General features: G+C 43.2%; 1 protein-coding gene across 4 annotated transcripts; it reads right to left on the bottom strand.

Moving 5' to 3' along the window:
* Positions 1-1,147: 1,147 nt before the first annotated feature.
* On the bottom strand, positions 1,148-19,286 carry RBM34 (RNA binding motif protein 34). Of its 4 annotated transcripts, none has more exons than XM_040967988.1 (11): positions 18,886-19,286; positions 18,619-18,793; positions 18,294-18,436; positions 14,114-14,333; positions 13,288-13,347; positions 12,525-12,568; positions 4,526-4,609; positions 4,316-4,379; positions 3,542-3,581; positions 3,214-3,329; positions 1,148-2,159 (listed from the first exon to the last, which is right to left on the bottom strand). In XM_040967988.1, exons 1-11 carry the CDS (start codon positions 18,936-18,938, stop codon positions 1,845-1,847), a joined length of 1,314 nt encoding a protein of 437 aa, XP_040823922.1. In that variant the 5' UTR covers positions 18,939-19,286; the 3' UTR covers positions 1,148-1,844. The 4 variants fall into 4 exon arrangements, with proteins under 4 accessions (XP_040823922.1, XP_040823920.1, XP_040823919.1 ...); XM_040967986.1 differs by having other exon boundaries at positions 3,214-3,332; positions 18,886-19,281; XM_040967985.1 differs by lacking the exon at positions 18,886-19,286 and having other exon boundaries at positions 3,214-3,332; positions 18,619-18,874.
* Between the last annotated feature and the right edge of the window lie 1,040 nt (positions 19,287-20,326).

Raw genomic sequence — 20,326 nt, 5'->3', positions numbered from 1 at the left:
ACAGGCAGGGAGCTGGAAGGGAAGCGGGGACTCCGGGATAGAACCGGAGCCCATATGGGATCCCGGGCATGCAAGGCGAGGACCTCAACCACTGTGCCACCGCGCCAGGCCCAAGCCCAGAGCCTCTTACAGGTCACCCTTGTGGGTGCAGGGTCCCAAGGTTATGGGCCATCCTCAACTGCTTTCCTAGGCCACAAGCAGAGAGCTGGATGGGAAGCAGGGCTGACAGGACATGAACTGGCGACCATATGGCATCCTGGCATGTGCAAGGTGAGGAATCCACTATGCTACCGCACCAGGCCCTGAGAGGCTATTTTTTCAAATTAATTTGTTATTACAAAGGCAGATTTATAGAGAGGAGAGACAATTTGGCCGATCCAAAGCTATGAGTCAGGGGACTTCTCTGGGTATACCACATGGGTGCATGGGTGAGGGGTCCTAAAGCTATGGGCCATTCTCTACTACTTTCTGAGGCTATAAGCTGGGAGGCAGATGGAAAGCGGAGCAGCTGAGACAGTAACTAATGCCCATATGGGATACTGGCACTTCCAGGCAAAGGATTAGCCAACCAAGCCATTGTGGCAACCCCAGGGATGGCATTTTTCAAACAACAAAGAAGTAGAAATAAAAGTAGAAAGGCCTCTTACAGCAAATGTACTCAGCACTTTCAATGACCCATATGATGACAGGTGAAGTCAGAGCAACATCTCACTTAATATTCTTGTTAACTGATCACATGAAATAAAAATCCACCTCTACATACACGCATTGCAAGCGTAAGAATGGAAAATGAGGAGCTGCTATACAGTAACTCTCAAACCTTTTTTTTTAGAAAGCTTTTTTTGTTTTTTAAGATTTATTTATTTTCATTGCAAAGTCAGATATATGGAGAGGAGGAGAGACAGAGCGGAAGATCCCCCATCTGACGATTCACTCCCCGAGTGACCACAATGGTCTGAGCTGAGCCGACCCGAAGCCTGAAGCCAGCAACTTCTTCCAGGTCTCTCACACAGGTGCAGGGTCCCAAGGCTTTGGGCCGTCCATGACTGTATTCCCAGGCCACAAGCAGGGAGCTGGACGAGAAGTGGAGCTGCAGGGATTAGAACTGGCACCCATATGGGATCCCAACATGTCCAAGGTGAGGACTTCAGCTGCTAGGCTACTGTGCCGGGCCCTCCTAGCAATCTTGACAACAATATTCCGATCATAACTATCAGGACTTTTGCTGTAAGAGCAATCAACATCAAGGTTTATTATTTTTCACTGTCTTATCCCATCCTAATTTTTATGTATATCCCACATATAATTGGCTGACAGGTGTGGAAGTTTGCCCTAGCAATTAAAAAGCCACTTGGGATGGCTGTAGCCTGTAACAAAGTGCTTGTGTCCTAGTTCTGTCTCGATTCTGGTTTCCTGCCAACGTGCACCATAGGAGGCAGCAGGTGATGGCACAAGTCCTTGGGTTCCTGCCACCCACGTGAGAGACCAGGATAAGTGCCCAGCTCCCACCTGCAGCATGGGCCGGCTCCAGCTACTACATGCATTTGGGGAGTGAATTAGCAGATAGGAGCACTGCCTCTACAATAATCAAAATTTAAAAAAATTTTTAATACAGCGAATAAGTATTATTAAAATTCTAAATGCTCATTTTATTGAAATCATCACTACCACCAGTGGTGGCACATCTTCCATGTGTACTACATCCTGAGTGCTTCAAAGGCGGCATTTACAATGTACACGAGTAGGAATGCACACGTTCCCACATTTCATTCACTCCAGACGTGAAAAATGAGCAAACCCAGCACACAGGTTCACCCTAATTCATTAGCAGAGCTCAGAGGGGATCAAAGAAGCCCAGTTCCTGACCGCTGCTTCTGTGTTCTCTGCTTCTTAAGTGGTCTACTTTTCTTCTGTCCTTTCTTCTTCTTTTTAGCAGACACCGCTTTTTCGCCAATAAACAAACCTTTAGAATGTCCTTCTATATTTTTGGAAGCAAAATTAAGTCTTTGCTTAGGTTTACTGCCTGTCTTCAAAAGTGGATCTGAATGTTTTGACTTTGAATTTAACTTTTCTTTGTTAACAGACCGCATGACTCTGAGTTTTCTTCCCATTAGTTCTGAATTATTTAGTTTCAGAGCAAGAAGAACAGAATCTTTATTCTGAAATGAAAAAAAGAAAATTCATTAATGTCCACAACTACTTCATCTGCAAAGAAATTAATAAAACTGGAATGTCATCTAATGTTCAGAAAGGCACAATTTGAGACTTTTTATTTCACTGCAAAACAGGGTTTCAACTAAATCAATCTGTCAAATGCAATATTTTAGGACAACACACCTCCTTCTCACAAATCATCTTTCTCCAGAGCCCTGTGTTAATTACTTGCATGGAAGACAAAAACTCATTACGTTCCCTGAGAAGATGGGCCAACTACTCTGAGGAGTTCTGTTTAAATCCAAAAACCTGGGGTCCCGTGTGATAGGCCAGTGGCTTAAGTCCTCACTTTACATGCACCGGGATCCCATATGGGTGCCAGTTCTAATCCCAGAAGCCCTGCTTCCTATCCAGCCCCCTGACTGTGGACTGGGAAAGCAGTTGAGGACGGCCCAAGGCCTTGGGACCCTGCACCCACATGGGAAACCTGGAAGAAGCCCCTGGCTTCGGATCAGCTCAGCTCTGGCCAATGCGGCAACTTGGGGAGTGAATCATCAACAGACTGAAGATCTTCCTCTTTGTCTCTCCTCCTCTCTCTATATATCCGACTTTCCAGTAAAAATAAATAAATTTTAAAAAAAAGCCTCTCTAATGGGAAGCTTTCGCATTATAAGAAGACAATATTTCTAGTGTCCAATATTAGGTAAACAAAGTCTCAACTACATGGCATCATACAATGAAATCTGTGTGCAATAGAAAACCACATAAAGCAAGTAGCCAAATTTTATATTCATACATGGAAATGTTGAAAGTAAATGACCAATAATTTTGTCCATTCTACGAAATGTGGGTATTCAGACTTAGTTCTTTTACCATGTTCTTCCTAAAATATTAGCAACAGGATGAAGACAACAATTACAACAACAATGCTCGGCTATGCCAAGGTAAGAATTAACTTTTTCCAAGAATCTGAGTGAAAATGATGGCTCTGAATGGTGACAAAATATTCAAAGCAACGAGCAATTCCAACACAGTGGCACTGCATCCATCCCTCCGTACCTCGAAGAGCACATAGCCAAAGCCTTTGCCAATTCCTGTAACGTGGTCTCGCACGATCCTCACGGCCACAATACTCCCACAATCCAAAAAGTGCTCTTCCACAGCAGATTCTTCAACTTCTAAAAACGGTCAACCAAAAAAGGAAATAAACACTTGGCATCTCTTTAGAAAGCTGGAGGTGTTCAACAACAGAGCAAGCTATGCACTGCCCCCTCAAAGTCATTACTGTGCAAGCTTTTCAAGGTTAAAGTGCAACAGTAATTCTGCCTCGGCTTTCATTTCCCTTTATAACAACAGTATTACCATATATTTCTTTAGACAAACTTACTGTAAGGGAGGTTCCCCACAAACACTGATCTTTTGTCTCTCTGAAACACAAAGAATATTTAAAATTTTCATTAAAGTAGAAGATGGAAGCTATCCTAAAATCCTTCCTAGCCCTCTTTCACTCCTATCAGATGGGTCAACTATCTCTCAATAATCTTCTGTCTCCATCACTTATGCTTTTTAATAGCATCACCACCTTTATTTTTCTGTCTACAGAATGCACGTTCATCTTTCGAGAATGAGTTCAGTTCTTCTGGAAACCCTCCTTGTTTCCTGCTGGCATGTCCCCTAATGACTGCTGACAAAGCAGACAAGGCAATAATCAGTGTTTTTTAATAAAACAGTGGCACAATTTATCCCTCTGCTCCTCTCCTTAGGCAGCAAACTCCTGGATAGTGTATACACTGTTTTAGAACTGTACACCAGAAACTGCAGGTTCTCAACAACTATCTCACAAAGAACTGAACTTTCTAGATCTCAATCTGTAAAGCAGAGTGCCATACTGGACCATCTAATGTACCTGCAGGCTAAGTCCTTAGGATTATTCCATAATGCGTATTTCCAATGCAAAATCACTATGTTCCTGAAGCTTCTGTTATGTCCTTGTGTGGCTCTCAGATCAGCTCCGTGACCACAGAGGGACAAAGGCTTTTTTCCTTCTGTCCTTTCTGTGTGTTCAAACTATGGACTGCACTCCTCTTCCAGCAAAAGCTCAGAAGAAACATTTCTTTTTTATTAGACTCTAAATTGTTTAAGCAAATCAAGTACGACTTACAGATGAGGTCTCAGATGCGAGATCAACTCTAATACGAAATCCATCTGCAAACTGGGTTCCATTTCTGTATTAGAAATATTAAAAAGATCATGAAAATGAGCACTGAATTACTGTAATCTATGCTCTAGAGAAAAAGTAAACCATATAAAATGTAACCATATATACTTATACATAAAGATAATCCTATACGAGTCTCAGAAATAAAGTTACCTTGCCAGTGCTTTGGTGGCAGCACCCTGATCCTTAAACACAACGTAAGCATTAATATTTTTTTGATCAGGATGAACTTTACGCCTACAGAAACAAAAGAAAAAACTTGTCAATCTCAAAAATAAATCCAGTGTTTTCTACTTTCGATCAACACAAATGACAAGAGACCTGAATAAAGTTTTATATCTTTGAATTAGTATTTAGTAATTATGCAAAAATAACACAAAACCAATAAAGAGCAGCAAAAACGTAACATACATCTTCTGAGGGAGTCTTCGATTTGAGTGATTAGGCAGACCACCCATGAAATGCCCATGGGCACCCACCTACCCCTGAGCAAAACAAGTATTAGAAGCTGTAATCTTAGGGCCAGTGCTGTGGTATAGCCAGCTAAGCCTCCACATGTGGTGCCAGCATCCCTTTGGGGTGCTAGTTTGAGTCCTTTCTGTTCCACTTCTGATCCAGCTCTCTGTAACAGCCTGGGAAGGCAGAGGGAGACGGTTCAAGATATTGGTCCACTGCACCCATGTGGGAGACCCTGAAGAAGCTCCTGGATTCAGCCCCATCCAGCTTTGGCTATTGTGCTCACTTGGGTAGCAAACCAGCAGATCAGAGATCTCTCTCTCTCCCTGCTTTCTCTGTAATTCTGCCTTTAAAGTAAACCAATCTTTAAAAATAAAAAGAACTGCAATCTTAGCTATAGCGACGTATCTGACACGTAAACAGCCGTGAAAGTTAATCTCATCTCACCTTCTAGTGATAAAGTATCAACACAGAAAAGTGCATAGCCATGTAGATTTGGTGATTCAGTAGCAGGCTGACACCCAGGAAGCCAGTGCTAACTGCAGTGCCCCTCGTCCCAGGTGAACACTCTCCCTCCAGGCGACACTACCAGCCCCATCTGAACAGGAACCACTTGTGGGCAGAACCACAAGCCTTCCTCACTAAGTGTCTATTCCTAGCTCCAGTCTGCTAATGTGCCCTGGGAGGCCTTTTTAGTGTACAGATTTCTCTCTTTGCCTTTTTTCTTTTAAATGATTTTTTTCCATTTCTGTTTGGAAGGCACAGTAACAGAAAGAAGACAGAGAGAGAGAGAGAGAGAGAGAGAGAAAAGAAAGGAGAGAGAGGAGAGAGGAGAGGAGAGATCTTCCATCTGTTGGTTCACTCCCCAAATGGCCATATGGCCAAAGTTGAGAGATCTGAAGCAAGGAGCCAGGAGCATCTTCCAGGTCTTCCATGGGGCTGCAGGGTCCCACGGACTTGGGCCAATCTCTACTGCTTTCCAGGCCAAAAGCAGGGAGCTGAATCAGAAGTGGAAGCAGGGAGCTGAATCAGAAGTGGAGCTGACAGGGCCCAGCTCAATAGTCTAGTGACTAAAGTCCTCGCCTTGGAATGTGCCAGGATCCCATATGGGTGCCAGTTTTAATCCTGGTGGCCCCACTTCCCATCTAGTTCCCTGCACCTGCGTGGGAGACCCAGAGGAGGCTCTGGACTCCTGGCTTCGGATTGGCTCAGCTCTGCCCATTGCAGATGCTTGGGGAGTAAATCAATAGATGGAAGACCTTCCTTTCTGTCTCTCCTCCTCTCTGTATCTCTGACTGCAATTTAAAAAAATCAATAATAATAAAAAAAAAAAAAAGTGGAGCTGCCAGAGCTTAAACCAGCACTCATATTAGATACCAGCATAGCAGCTAGAGACTTAGTTTACTAAGCTAAGGATCCAGCCCCATCGCTTAACCACTTTAACTGTTTGACCCCCGTAGCATTTCCCACAACTTGGATTTTGCTGGCTGCAAATTCATACTGCAGTTCAACATGTACCTTATCCTTTGTTTCTTGCAAACGGGCAATTGAATCAAAAGGTTCAATCAGACTTACACTAGACCCCTTCATCATCACCAAAGGCAGGCATGCATTAATTCAAAGGGTGGCATGTTGTGACTGGTTTTCATTTTTTCTAATGGCTAGTTCGCTAGGTTTGCAAAATGGTGTTATATGTCGGATGTGAGAAGCCAATAAAATGGGTCTACCAATGGATAAGGATTTTTTTTTCCCCTGAAATCATCTAACTCTTGTTTTAGAAGTAACAAAATTAGTAAGGCACAAATAAGTATCAGGGCGGCTCTCCGAGAGGCACTCCACCTGCTGGCATTCTCTCCGGAGGTGCTTTCCTCCTCCCTCCCCTGTCCCTGCTCTCCTGGTTCCTTCACAAATAAACTTTTCTGCCTGCAACAACAACAAAATGAGTATCAGGAAGAAGGGTTCTGGGGAATACTGATCACGGCATTCCGTAATACTGACAGACCCAGCTGTGCTTTACTCTCCGTTCCTTTCATTTCGGAGGCAGGGAGAGCGAGCGAGCGAGTCAGCAGAGAGCTTGCTCTTATATGGCGGACGGGGGAGGCTCGCTCGTCCCGGGTAGGAAGGGCGACTACTGGCAGGTGGGCCCGGAGGGGGTTAAGTTGTGGGGGGGGGGAGCTGGGGTTATGCTCTGGGCTGTTATACAGATGGGGGGTAGAGAGCACCTTAGATGGGGGGGGAGCGGAATAAGGGGGAGGGTGCTGACGCGGGGTAGCACGTGAATAAAAGGGCATTTTGTGTCGTGTGTAGTAAAAGTGATGTATGTTTTTGGTGTAGAGAGATTCTATGGGTAATGTGAGAAGAGGGATGATGAAGGTGATGAGTGTGGAATACTGGGGAGTGGGTAGGGGGGGTTAATTGAGGGTGGGGGTGTGTAGATGTTTTTTAGGGAAGTGGGAGGAGTGGGGGGGGGGGAAGGGTAATTATTAGGTTGGTGTTAGATAGATAGGGAATGAAAGGGGGGGGGGGGTTATGTGATAGATTGGTATTAAGTATGTTGAATTTGGGGGGGGGGAGGGTGTTGGTGATGGATGGTGTGAGATTGAGGGTTGAATGTAGGGTGAAAGAAAGGGATTGATGTAGTGGGGTTATAGGAAAGAGGGAGGGGGATGTTGAAAGTTATTGATTGAGGGTGTAAAGAATGGTTGGATAGAGATGTGGGATAATGAAAGATGGTGAGGAGAATTGGTAAGGGGTGAGTAATGTTTGGGGAATGGTGGGGGGGGGTGAAGGGTGGAGAAATAAAGATAAGAATTTTTTATAGATAAGGTGGGGGGAATGTAGGGTTGATGTGGAGTGGAGGAGTGAAGATTTTTTTGATGTGTGGGGGGGTAGTTATTGTTGTTTATTGAGTATGTGGGAGTTTTTGATAGGAGAGATGTTGTATGGTTTTTGAGAAGGTTGTATTTATTTATTTTTGAAATTTATTTTTTTGTTTGTTGTTTTTTAAATAAATTGGAATTAGGGGGGGTGGATAAGAGGTTTTTGGGTGTTGTATGAATTTAGTTAGAGGTGTTGTTAATGAATTGTTATATTTAAAAAGAAGTATATTTAGTATTGGGTTATTTATTATATGATAGGGGAGTTGTGAGGGTTTTAGGATTGAGAGGTAAATGGGGTGTTAAGTAGAGTTTTAAAAAGGAATATATTAATTGAATATTGGGGTGGGGGATGGAAGGGGGGAAAAGTGAAAGTTTTAGAAAGAGGGGGAGGTTTGATGGATGGTTGGAAGTTGGAGGGTTAAAGGATGAATGTGGAGACCCGGAAGAAGCTCCTGGCTTCAGATCAGATCAGCTCTGGCCATTGTGGCCACTTGGGGAGTGAATTAGTAGACGAAACATCTTTCTGTTTCTCCTCCTCTCTGAGTATGACTTTCCAGTAAACATAAATCTTTAAAGAAAAAAAAAAACAAACCTTATAACCTCTGACCGTTATGAGATACCTTTTAAAAAGTTAAGCCTTGTATCACATACGACGCTAGTGCCAGATTTGTCGTAGCTGCTCTACTCTGATCTGGGTCCCTAGAAAGGCAGCGGAGGAGAAGCCGGGTGCCAGGGCCTCTGCCACCCACGGGGGAATCCTGGGGGGGTCTCAGCTGCAACCTCATCAGGCCTGGCTGTTATGGCCATCTGGGGGAGCAAATCAGTGAACGGAAGATTGCGATCTCTGTTTTTATAACTTTACCTTTCACATAAATAAAGTAACTACGAAATGGAATATGTATCTGAAAAAGTCTTACATTCAGAATGTAAAAATCAAAACTCTTCACAGCAAGACACAAAATCCAACGAATCGGGCATGCACTGTGGCTCAATTTGATGTGCAGCAACTTGAGTTCTCACTTATTAGGGGTGAAATAATAAAATGTTACAACTTGGAGCCCAGCACAGTAGCCTAGCAGCTAAAGTACTCATGTTGCATGCAACGGGATCCCATATGGGCGCTGGTTCCTGTTCTAGCAACCTGGCTTCCCATCCAGCTCCCTGCTTGTGGCCTGGGAAAGCAGTTGAGGACGGCACAAGATGTTAGGACCCTGCACCCACACGGGAGACCCAGAAGAGGCTCTGAGCTCCTGGCTTCGGATTGGCTCAGATGCAGCTATTGTGGGCTCTTGGGGAATGAACCAGCGGATGGAAGATTTTCCTCTCTGTCACTCCTTATTATATATCGGACTTTCCAATAAAAGTAAATAAACAGGGCCCAGCGCAGTGGCCTAGCAGCTAAAGTCCTCACCTTGAACGCACTGGGATCCCATATGGACGCTGGTTCTAATCCCGGCTGCTCCACTTTCCATCCAGCTCCCAGCCTGTGGCCTGGGAAAGCAGTCGAGGACAGCCCAAAGCCTTGGAACCCTGCACCCACGTGGGAGAGCCGGAAGAAGTTCCTGGCTCCTGGCTTCAGATGGCATAGCGCCGGGCATTGCAGTCATTTGGGGAGTGAATCATCGGACGGAATATTTTCCAGTGTCTGCTCCTCTTTGTATATCTGACTTTGCAATAAAAATAAATAAATAAAAAAAAGGAAATAAACAAATGTTTAAATGCTACAATTTGGAAAACAATTTGATGATTCTGAGAATGGTCATATATTTTTAAAAGACCTGCAATCCCTTCACCTCGGCAATTGCTCCAGAGAAATGCAATGTATGTAATATCATCTTTCAGAAATGGGCAAAAACTGAAAAAACCTGAATGTTACAAATGGTAGATGGAGAAACCAATTCTGGGACTTCTGTACAATGGAATATTAAAAAATAATGATAATAAGCTACAGAAGCATATAGCAATATGGATAAATACATATTCAATATTTTCAATTTTTAAAATATATTCTTAATTTTTATGGGGACCCTGTACTCATATAGGAGACCACAAAGAAGCTTCTGGCTTGGGAATGGCTTAGCTCTGGTCTAGAGGACGTCTCTGTATCTTCTGTTTATCTACTTTTCCAATAAGAAAAAGGAAAAACAAAAAAACAAAAAACAAAAAGCCTATACATTCTAACTACATGTTGTTAAGGGAGGCAAATACACTTAATAATTAAAAATTATTTTCAAACTTTGACTACATGAAAAAGGCAAAGTTAATTACACAGAAAAATTCTCCATTAGCAAGAGTCAAAAAGCAAATACTCATCAGGCCAAAAGCATTTGTACTTCACAGCTCAGGAGGCTGATTTCATTAACACCCCACAGAACAGCAAGACTAATGACTCAGCACCAAAATAAATAACAGGCAAATGATACAATGATTCAAAGCAAGTAATTACTGTTAACTATATAGAAAGATGCTCACTCAGAAGAGAAATGCAGATAAGAAATCTCTTCTTGTCAAGCTGTGATTATCAAAAAGCTCAAGATTTTACCATTTTTCTAAAGAAGCTATTGTTGGTGAAGCTGTGGGAATGCAAGTTCCCATCTCTACTGGAAAACAACCAAGAGCACAAATGCAAATACAGATGGATTCAATTTTAGGCTAACAGCTTATCCTACAAAAAAATTAGCACAAAAATTACCTGAACACAGTTTACTCATTCAGTCCAGGATTATTTGCAATGGCAGTAAGACTAGGAAACAACTACAAATCCAGCAGTAGTAAGTATATTAAGATAAGGTGTGCATATATGTGTGTGTGTGTGTGTATATAAAGGTATACCTTGCACAACACGAAAATACTCTGAAAAAGAACCACTTCCACCCCAAAACAGATGGATTTCCACATTACATCACGTGTAGAGAAGCTTGCAGTTATACAGTACCACCACTCGTGGACAAAGTCACGTGTGGGGAAGAGAATACACATGCTTAACAGTTTGGAAGCTGTCTCCACAAGGTTATATTAGACTTTAAAAGCAGTTACTAGCCGGGGGCAATGTACTGGCTCACCAGGGAAAAAGAAGTAGAAGACAAGCTTTATTGTATTTACTTTTTCACTCTCTGGTTTTGAATCATCTGGCTCATTACTCATTCACATTAATTTTAAATTAAAATAAAAAGTGGGGGAAGAAGGAGAGGCTGATGACAATCATAGGTGCAAATTCCATTGTTCTGGAATGCCCCACCTAATCTCTTTAAGATTACTCATATAACACGTGTCAGAACCTTGGCTTTCAACCAAATTGAAGCTGCTTGGTGTCAACCCCACACAGAAGTAAAGGTTTGTGTAATTCCAGAAGAGCTGTATCTTACGAAGCTTTCTGTTCCCCACAACATCTGAACAACCCCCTGCACACAGGAAGACCTAATACATGTTAAAATTTTATTTTGTTTTTACTGCGAAGTCAGATATACAGAGAGAAGGAGAGACAGAGAAGATCTTCTGTCCGATGATTCACTCCCCAAGTGGCCTCAACGGCCAGTGCTGCTCTGATCCGAAGCCAGGAGCCAGGAACTTCCTCCAGGTCTCCCATGAGGGTACAGGGACCCAAGGCTTTGGGCAGTCCTGGACTGCTTTCCCAGGCCACAAGCAGGGAACTGGATGGGAAGCGGAGCTGCCAGGATTAGAACTAGCGTCCATAAGGGATCCTGGTGTGTTCAAGGCGAGGACTTCAGTCTCTGGACCACCGCACTGGGCCTGAATCCACACTCTTATGATGCCAAAATTACATATGGCAGCATAACCTTCTTTGCTACATTTTTATTTGAAAGGCAGATTTATGGAGAGGAGAGACAAAGAGAGGGATCTTCCATCTGCTGGCTCATTCGCAAAATGGCCAAATGGCCAGAGCTGGGCCATTTTGAAGCCAGGAGCCAGAGGCTTCCTCTGGACCTGCCTTATGGGTGCCGGGGTCCAAGGACTTGGACCATCTTCAGCTGCTTACCCAGGCAGGGAGCGGGATTGGAAGCACAGCAGCCAGGACTTGTGCCCATGTGGAACGCCAGCACCACAGGCTGGGACCTAACACACTGTGCAGCAGTGGCATGCTCCTCTCACCCCAATAAATAAATCTTGAATACAAACACACATAGAAAATAGTGTCAAGTCCACGTGGTGGCCTAGCAGCTAAAGTTCTCACCTTGAACGCACCGCCAGGATCCCATAAGGGTGCCAGTTCCAATCGCAGTAGCTCCACTTCCCTTCCAGCTCCCTGCTTGTGGCCTGGGAAAGCAGTCGAGGATAGCCCAAAGCCATGGGACCCTGCACCCGTGTGGGAGAGCCGAAGAAGCTCCTGGCTTTTGGCTATGGATCGGCGCATGACCCACCTTTTGGATCTTCCTCTCTGTTTCTCCTCTCTGTATATCTGACTTTGCAATACAAATAAGATAATTCTTAAAAAAAAAAAGAAAAAGAATATAGTGACATAGGAAATGATGACATATGGTATTTCTGAGTTGTAACAGGCAATATGGACAGAAAACTGCATAAAACAGTATGCTCTTCTAAACAGTAAGAACAGGAATGCAATTTCTCACGGCATATATTTCAGTAAATCATTGAACAATACATTCTGTGATGGTACAATTTACATTTATGCCTAAAGATTCCTGAAAAATTTGTGGGTATTACAGACACAAGAAAATAGTAAAGCATGAAGTACTACTGAAAACAAAAATCTACAAAGCTGTTAGGAAATGGTCTGAATTTTTCATCAAAAAGGAAGAGAGCTTAAGATAATTTACTTCCTTTAATTACAAACTTACTTGATTGCTGCCAACTTTTTGGATAGAGTTCCCTCTGCTGGAATCTTTTTGGAGAAAAAAGAAAGTTATTGAATTTTATACTTAAAGTTACTTCAAATTAATTATATTTTACTTGAAACCTAACTACCTGATTCAGGAATTTTGTGGTTACAAGCCATTATGGTAAAATAATAAAAGCAGAAACAATCCTACTAATGCTACATCAAAGGAACTTTATATAATAAATACAAAATTTTAGTGATGTTGTTAAATCTCAGATTTAACAAGCAGTGAACAAATAATATAATAATGCTTATTTCAAGCTCCGAGGAACATGGAACCTGGTCCAGAATACTCAGACAGTGAAATCAATTATTCATATTACACTGATTTCAAGAGAATACTTCTTCAGTCTATGCCAAAAGTATCAAATACCATTTATAACCACCCTTTCATACTGAAAAGGACTGCAACATTCCAGAGGTACTATTCAGCAAGTATTATTTTTTCCTGACTACTCTACCCCCACTGAAAATAAAAGTCCTCTCAGAAGACACTGTTGGTTTTAACTGCAACAAGGATACCATTTTATCATCAGCTCTTACCAACACAGTCCAGAGCCAGCCAGAGACGCTGGTACAGCTCTTGGGCTACACTGGAACCCACTGATTCGCCAAGCTCAAGTCAAGGCTTCCTTATCTCATGAATTTCAAGAAATTAGTAACTCGAAGTTAAATGCAATTAATTTAGGATAATTCCTGTTTTAAAGGAAGAGACAACATACCAGAGAACGAAATCGTACAGATTCTATTGGCCCATACTCCTTAAAAAATGACTTCAGTTTCTAAAACATAAAGAAAACACATAACATGGCTTAAATACATAGCTGTGTGTGCATGCATGCATATACACATACATTCATAAACACATGTATATTTCAAAACATCAACGAAGTGCTACAAAAAGGAATTAAACTGATAATCTTTTATTGTTTTAAATACCGTTTCAGAAAAAGCAAATGTCCACACAGAATATTTTACTGAAATTCACATAAGAAACAAAATTGAAGTTCATATGAGTAGCCACCGAATATATATTATTTTGCTTTTCCAATTTTTTATATTCATAACCATATGTGAAAAAAATTAATTTAGATTTCTGTCTTCCATAGATTCTTTCATTTTTCTGAACAGTTAAACTAAAACTAATTTTAAGATGCTTATCACGAGCCCGGCGCAATAGCGTAATGGTTAGGGATGTCACCTTGAATGCACCGAGATCCCATATGGGCGCTGGTTCTAATCCCGACAGCTCCACTTCCCATCCAGCTCCCTGCTTGTGGCCTGGGAAAGCAGTCCAGGACGGCCCAAAGCCTTGGGACCCTGTACCCTCATGGGAGACCTGGAGGAAGTTCCTGGCTCCTGGCTTTGGATCAGAGCAGCACTGGCCATTGAGGCCACTTGGGGAGTGAATCATCAGACAGAAGATCTTCCTCTCTATCTCTCCTCCTCTTTGTATATCTGACTTTGTAATAAAAATAAATAAATTTTAAAAAAGAATGCTATTACTGCTTCACAATTTTTGCAATACATAATAAGCTATAAACTCACCTTCTTATTACATGTGACAGGTAAGTTGCCAACAAACACGGTTCTGTCATTCTTTAATCGCTCTTCTTCCTTGTTGATTTGACTTTTCTTTCTTTGACTGACATCCAAGCTGTGATCTGCATCATCCAGTACTTTAACTTTGGGTTGTGTATTTTTCCTTTTGTGCCCTTTTGTCTGTTGATTTTCTTCTTCTAAATCAGCAGTTGCTAGCGCACTTTCCCTTTTTAAGGCAACAACAACAGAAATACCAAGAGTCACAGAATGCAGCCTAGTAGTTAACTAACTACAGTCCCACTTTTCATCTTCTTATGAAAACTACTTCCCAACAAACTCTTTTCTAAACTCCACTCAAGTGCACCTCATGGAACTTTAAAAGAAGAATCAATTAATAATGGACTTTTCTCTTCAGAAAACAAATCCTGTAACTCAATAAATACAATTAGAAATATCAATTTCTAATGATAAACTGAAGTTACCATTTAAGAGTGACAGTAACAAAAAATCACCTAAAGATCATTTAAATTTGGCTTAAAAGTTGTTCACAAAATTCTTGCGAATTAAGGTTACAACTCTCAAATGCCCAATTTCTTTCTCTAGTGTAGAATTTAAGAGGTAAAGCAATACTCCCTGGTGTTAAACCACCACTTATAATATCAGCAGCCCACATCACCACAACAGCTCAAGTCCCAACTATTCCACTTCACACCAGCTCCCTGCTAATGCACTTGGGCATGCAGCACATGAGGGTATTGGTGGTTGGATCACAGGCATCCACTTGAAACACTGAAAGTTCTGGGCCTCTGGTTTTAGCCTGCAACAACCCACACTGCTATGGATAGCTGACAGAAGCTCTGCCCTGCACCCCCACGCTACCCCATTTTTCTGCGTTTCAAATACACAAATAAATCCTTTTCAAGAAATTATTATTTATTTTTATTGGGAAGTCAGATATACTGAGAGAAGGAGAGACAGAAAAAAGATCTTTCTTCTGAGGACTGCCCATCCCCAAGTGGCCACAACGGCAGGAGTTGAGCCAATTTGTAGCTAGGAGGCAGGAACTTCTTCCAGGTCTCCCACACGGGTGCAGGGTCCCAAGGCTATGGCTTGTCCTTGACTGTTTTCTCAGGCTATAGGCAGGGAGCTGGATGGGAAGCAGGGATGCCAGGATTACAACCAGCACCCATATGGGATCCTGGCACGTGTGAGGTGAGGGCTTTAGCCGCCAGGCTACTGTGCTGAGCCCAAGTACCCTTTTGTTTTTTCATAATTTTTCTTTAAAAGCTAGTATATGGGCCTGGTACGATAGCGTAACGCATAAACTCCTTGCCTTCAATGTGCCAGGATCCAATGTGGGCGCCGGTTCTAATGTCGGTGGTCCTGTTTCCATCCAGCTCCGTGCCTGTGGCCTGTGAAAGCAGCCGAGGACGGCCCAAATCTTTGGGACCCTGCAGCTGTGTGGGAGACCTGGAAACAAGTTTCTGGCTCCTGGCTTCGGATTGGCTCAGCTCCGGCCGTTGCGGTCACTTGGGGGGAGTGAATCATTGGACTGAAGGTCTTCCTCTCTGTCTCTCCTCCTTCCCTGTATATTTGCCTTTCCAATAAAAAACAAATTTTTTTTTAAAGCTACTACTAAAAAGGTAAAAATAATTTAAGAAATATTTTAAAAGGTTTACATGCCTACAAAATATTCTAAGAAATAAATCTGGGCAAAAGAAAAAAAAAGACTCCCCACTTACAACAATCTGCTACTAATTAAATATTCATCAAGACTAATTAAAAAACATTTTAACTAGCACATATTACTCATGATTATATGTATTTGTGGGGTACAGTGTGACATTTTAATACACCTATGGGGCTATGATCGGTCAGGGAATCGGGCATTTCTACCACCTTAGACATGTACTGCTTCTTTACTGCTGGGACCATTCAAAATCTCTTCCTGTAGCTATTCAAAAATAACCAACTAATTGTCGAATCAGCCATGCTTAAGCTCCTTGTATTACAGATCATTAGAAGTTATTCCTTCTATTCAACAACACCCCTGTAACCATTAGCCATCCTCTCCTGAGTCTATCCCTTCCGAGTGAAGCTTGAAACGGAAAATACAGTAGAAAGTACTGGTGCACACGGATAAGGCCTCAGTAGGAATCCAAAAAGAAAACTGGACAGGAATCCCAATGCGTTACGGGAGAGGTGGGTACAAAGAATCATACACAATGACCAATTCATCAGCAAATAGTGGGTCATATGCAGTTCTAGCATCTGAGAACACAAAGAGACTGTAGGCTCAACATTCCTTAGAGGAAATGCTTGGGACCACAGGTGGTTCTGCTTTCAGTTTTTACAATTCTGGAATAGCTGTGCAAACATTCTGGTTGAATACCATCTATCTGAGATGCCCAAAAACCCACCAGCACTAAAGGTTTCAGTTTGGATTTTCACATATGCCCACTCCAATCCAAAAAGCCTTTCAGAGGTCTTGGAAAGAGCCAGCAAAGTGCACAGTAAAGCTGAAATGGCCACAGTTTGTGGTATGGGAGCACGGGACTAAGCGGCGTCTGGCACACAGCTGGTCCTCTGCAAATGCTCCCATTACTCTCCTACTAGACATGCCCCTGGGAAGGGATCCACATCTGCTGCTCTGCTCACAACAGCGTTCCATGTGCCTAGCAGGAGCTGAAAGGAAACGAGACAGTATGGTAAGGTGGGAAACAGGTCAAGAAGGCCACTATACATTATGTATAAGTGCTTAGATTTTATTCTACAAAGTGGGGGAGTCACTGAAGAAGAGTAACCAAAAGAAGATTCCTTAAAAATATCTAACTACTTTCATTGGGAAGGCAGATTTACAGAGAGAAAGTGACAGAAAGATCTTCAATCCTCTGGCTCACTTCCCAAACGGCGCAACAGCCAGAGCTGAGCCAATCTGAAGCTAGGTGCCAGGATCAACCTCTGTGTCTCCCACATGGTCCCAAGGTTTTGCTTTCCTAGGCCACTAGCAGGAAGCTAGAGGGAAAGTGGAGCCACTGGGACATGAACTGGTTCCGATATAAGATTTCAGCACTTGTAAGCGGAGGATTAGTCATTTAAGCTATCACACCAGGTACCTAAAAAATATTTTTGGCATAGCACAAGATAACTAGACTGATAACTAGAAGATAAACTGACTTTCCAACAAAAATTATTTTTTTTAAAAAAGAGCTGTATATATTGTTCATTAAATCTGCAAGTAGGTCAGAATGCCCTCAGGGAGCACCATTTCAGAGGTTCGGTCAGGGCAACAACACAAACATCAACACCACCAGGAGTGAACGGATCGACAGAAGAGAGCGCCAGCCGGAATACATCATTCTTTCTGCCAATTTACCTCTGGAGAGCAGGCCTGAGGGCATGGTCTGGAAGGCAGCAGACAGGTTACTAGCAGTGGGGAGATTTTGTCCTTTTTTAGATGAGACCGTGAATTATCTGTATACAGTGGAAAGACCCATGATACAGGAAAGAGAAAATGGATGGACCTGCTGGCTGGCCCCATCCCTACGGAAGCAGAACTCACATGAAGCGTACACAGTCAATGCAGGCAAGAAGGAAAACAGCGTTGTGTGAACGTGGATCACAAGTTCTGCACAGAGAGATGATGAACCCCAGTAGAAGCAGCTGACAACTGTTAGCAATGAACAGCTCCCAGAAATGGTAACAAGGTCCTCTACCCAGGGAGCGGAGTAAAAGGGAAAGGAAATACACGGCACCTGAACAGTGGCACAAGATGAGCAAAGCCATCAGAAACATGACAGCTCTATTCTTGACTCAAATACACCATAAAATACTGACTTAGTGGCAGAAACTGGCTGAGTTGAAAACCAAATTTATCTTTTATATCCATGCTGAAATATTCACAGATGAAGCACTCATATGAGTTATGATTCCAAATAACCAGGCTGACTCTGCATGGGGTAAAGATGCAGGATGGGCAAGTGGCAACCACCCTCTGCCCACGGACGCAAGGTCGGCTCAGCCTTCTCCACTTACTCTCCCTTATATGGTCTATCACGAAATTTGTTATTGGGAAAGAAGAAAATTAGAATCACGAAATGATTAAAAAACTTCAGTTGAAGACAGCAGGAATAGGAACTTTTAAATTGTTACTCATGTCTTTAACAAGTGAAAGAACGCTACCAACCTGTTTGCCAAATTTTCGTCTGCTGTGGAGACTTTCTTCTTCACTGCGAATTTTTTGGCTTGATCTGGCAGCACAGGTCTTCCAGTCTGGGATGCTCTTTCTTCCTCCTCCTCATCCTCCCGCCTTCTTTTTTTAGTGGTTTCCTTTTTAAAAGTTGAAAGCCATTCTCTTGATACCTCATCCCTCAACATTTCATACCCTGTCGGCATCACTCACTCATCTCTCCAAAAGAGCATCTTAACGGGCTAGAATCAAACAAGGTCGCTGACAGTCCCATTCGCCACCCCCAAGTCGCCGTCCGTTCGGGACGAACCCAGTGACTTACTTTAGACACAGGCACGTACACGGGTTGAACTTGGGGTTCTGCCGAGCTGAAGAGAGCCGCCAGTCGAGCCGCGCCACCTCCCGAGGGCCGCCTGCCCTGGGCTAAGCTGCCGGCCACCTGTCCAACCAAGTAGTCTCCGGCCGGATGCCCGCCAACGCCGCCGCCCAGCTTCTCTCTACAAACGGACGCCACAAACTCAGCCATAGCACGTCCGCCACGGCGAACGCACGGCCGTCCCCGGCCCCACATGCACTCGGCGACACTCACCCCGGGTCGGCATTCCGCTTTCTCTTCCGTTTGTTCTTCCCTTCCACAGCCATATTTCCTCCAAACCCTTCCACACAGACGCACGTGACCTGCGGCTTCCGGGTACGGGCTACGTCCGCCCCAGGCCACGCCCCTTCCGCTCGAGGATAGAGACGGGTGGGATCCCGGGAGCAAGGGCTGTTTTGTCCTCTCTGGCTGGCAGTCCTCGCCCTGTGTCCTAGAATCCTAATAGTGGCAGGGGAAAGAATTTCTTACACAAGTTGAGGTCTGCAGTACGAATGGGAGTCAGGCGGTCTGGGAGTGGTGTGTCAATGAAAGTGGAGGGAACCTCCCGAGTTGTGGGTGGGCATAAATGAGGTTCCAGAGGCAGGCGTATTAATGAAGCCTTAACTCATGAGTGCGAAGGGCATGTGGCAGTTCTTTATACTTTTCCTACATCTTTGGTGAAACACATTTGAGAGCACCTGCCTCATTCAGGCTCTTACTACCCCCTGTGTGTCTGCCGGGCACTCAGAACTCCCCTCTGTTTTCTTAGCTGGCCTTCTGAGACACATCTCGCTGCCTGTCTGAACACTCTAGTCTATTTTTCCTTCACTTCTATACTCTGATTTTTCTGTAATAGCCCTCATCCCTTTTCTGGAAATTCTTACCCCTCTAGCACAGATACCATCTTACTTATAAGTTGATATTTACAATGGGGAATATAATCTTGATGAAACCCTTCTTGTACTTCCTATGATTGCGTTTTGCATTAGTGTAATTTACATGGTCTCTATAGAGTTAAAGGCATGAGGATTAGGCTATAATGTATCTTATATTGTTAGTATGTAGGTAAATGTTAGAATAATAAAATGCTATGTTAGAATGATAGTATATTAGAATGCTAGAATGGAATGTTTTTGTTAGGCAGTATGAGATACCTTTGTGCTACTTTGCTAGGCCAGGAGGCGCGCCTGAACTTTGGGAGGATTCGCTTTAGCGATCTGTTCTTTGCTGCCTTGCAACTTTGTGAACCTAGGTGCAGGAGGGCAAGGGCGTAATTCTTCGCCTTGTTGTGTGTGTGTGTGTGTGTGTGTGTGTGTGTGTGTGTGTGTGTGTGTTTTAAACTACAATAGCTTACTGGGAAGATACCCATATATCACCTGTTAAGTCCCTGTCAAATATGTTTACTCCAGTGTTTGGTCCTGATTTTGATTATTAAGCCCTAATTGTGGCTTCTCATAATTATGTTCTAGGGATGGCATTGTGACACAGAGCATTAAGCTGCCTCCTATAACACCAGCAAACTATGTGGGTCCCCGCCACCTGTGCGGGATACTCAGATGGAATTCCATACTCTTGGCTTCAGCCTGGCCCAGCCATAGCTGTTGCGACTATCTGCGGAGTACACCAGGGGATGGAAGATCTCTTCTCTCGCTTCTCCGCCATCTCATTTGATAGG

The sequence above is a fragment of the Ochotona curzoniae genome, unplaced genomic scaffold, assembly GCF_017591425.1.
Source record: "Ochotona curzoniae isolate NIBS_2020 unplaced genomic scaffold, NIBS_Ocur_1.0 scaffold_4683, whole genome shotgun sequence".
NCBI classification, from domain to species: Eukaryota; Metazoa; Chordata; class Mammalia; order Lagomorpha; family Ochotonidae; genus Ochotona; species Ochotona curzoniae.
Note: the sequence above shows the minus strand (reverse complement) of the source record. Positions and strands in the feature narration are given on the sequence as shown.

Coding starts and splice junctions, on each gene's coding strand:
- RBM34 (XM_040967985.1), bottom strand. CDS start 18,867: ATGTGGGGCCGGGGACGGCCGTGCGTTCGCCGTGGCGGACGTGCTATG. Junction 4,610..12,524: donor AAAAAGTTGGCAGCAATCAA/GTAAGTTTGTAA, acceptor TTGTTTCTGTAG/GCGTAAAGTTCATCCTGATC. Junction 4,380..4,525: donor GCCACCAAAGCACTGGCAAG/GTAACTTTATTT, acceptor TTTCTAATACAG/AAATGGAACCCAGTTTGCAG.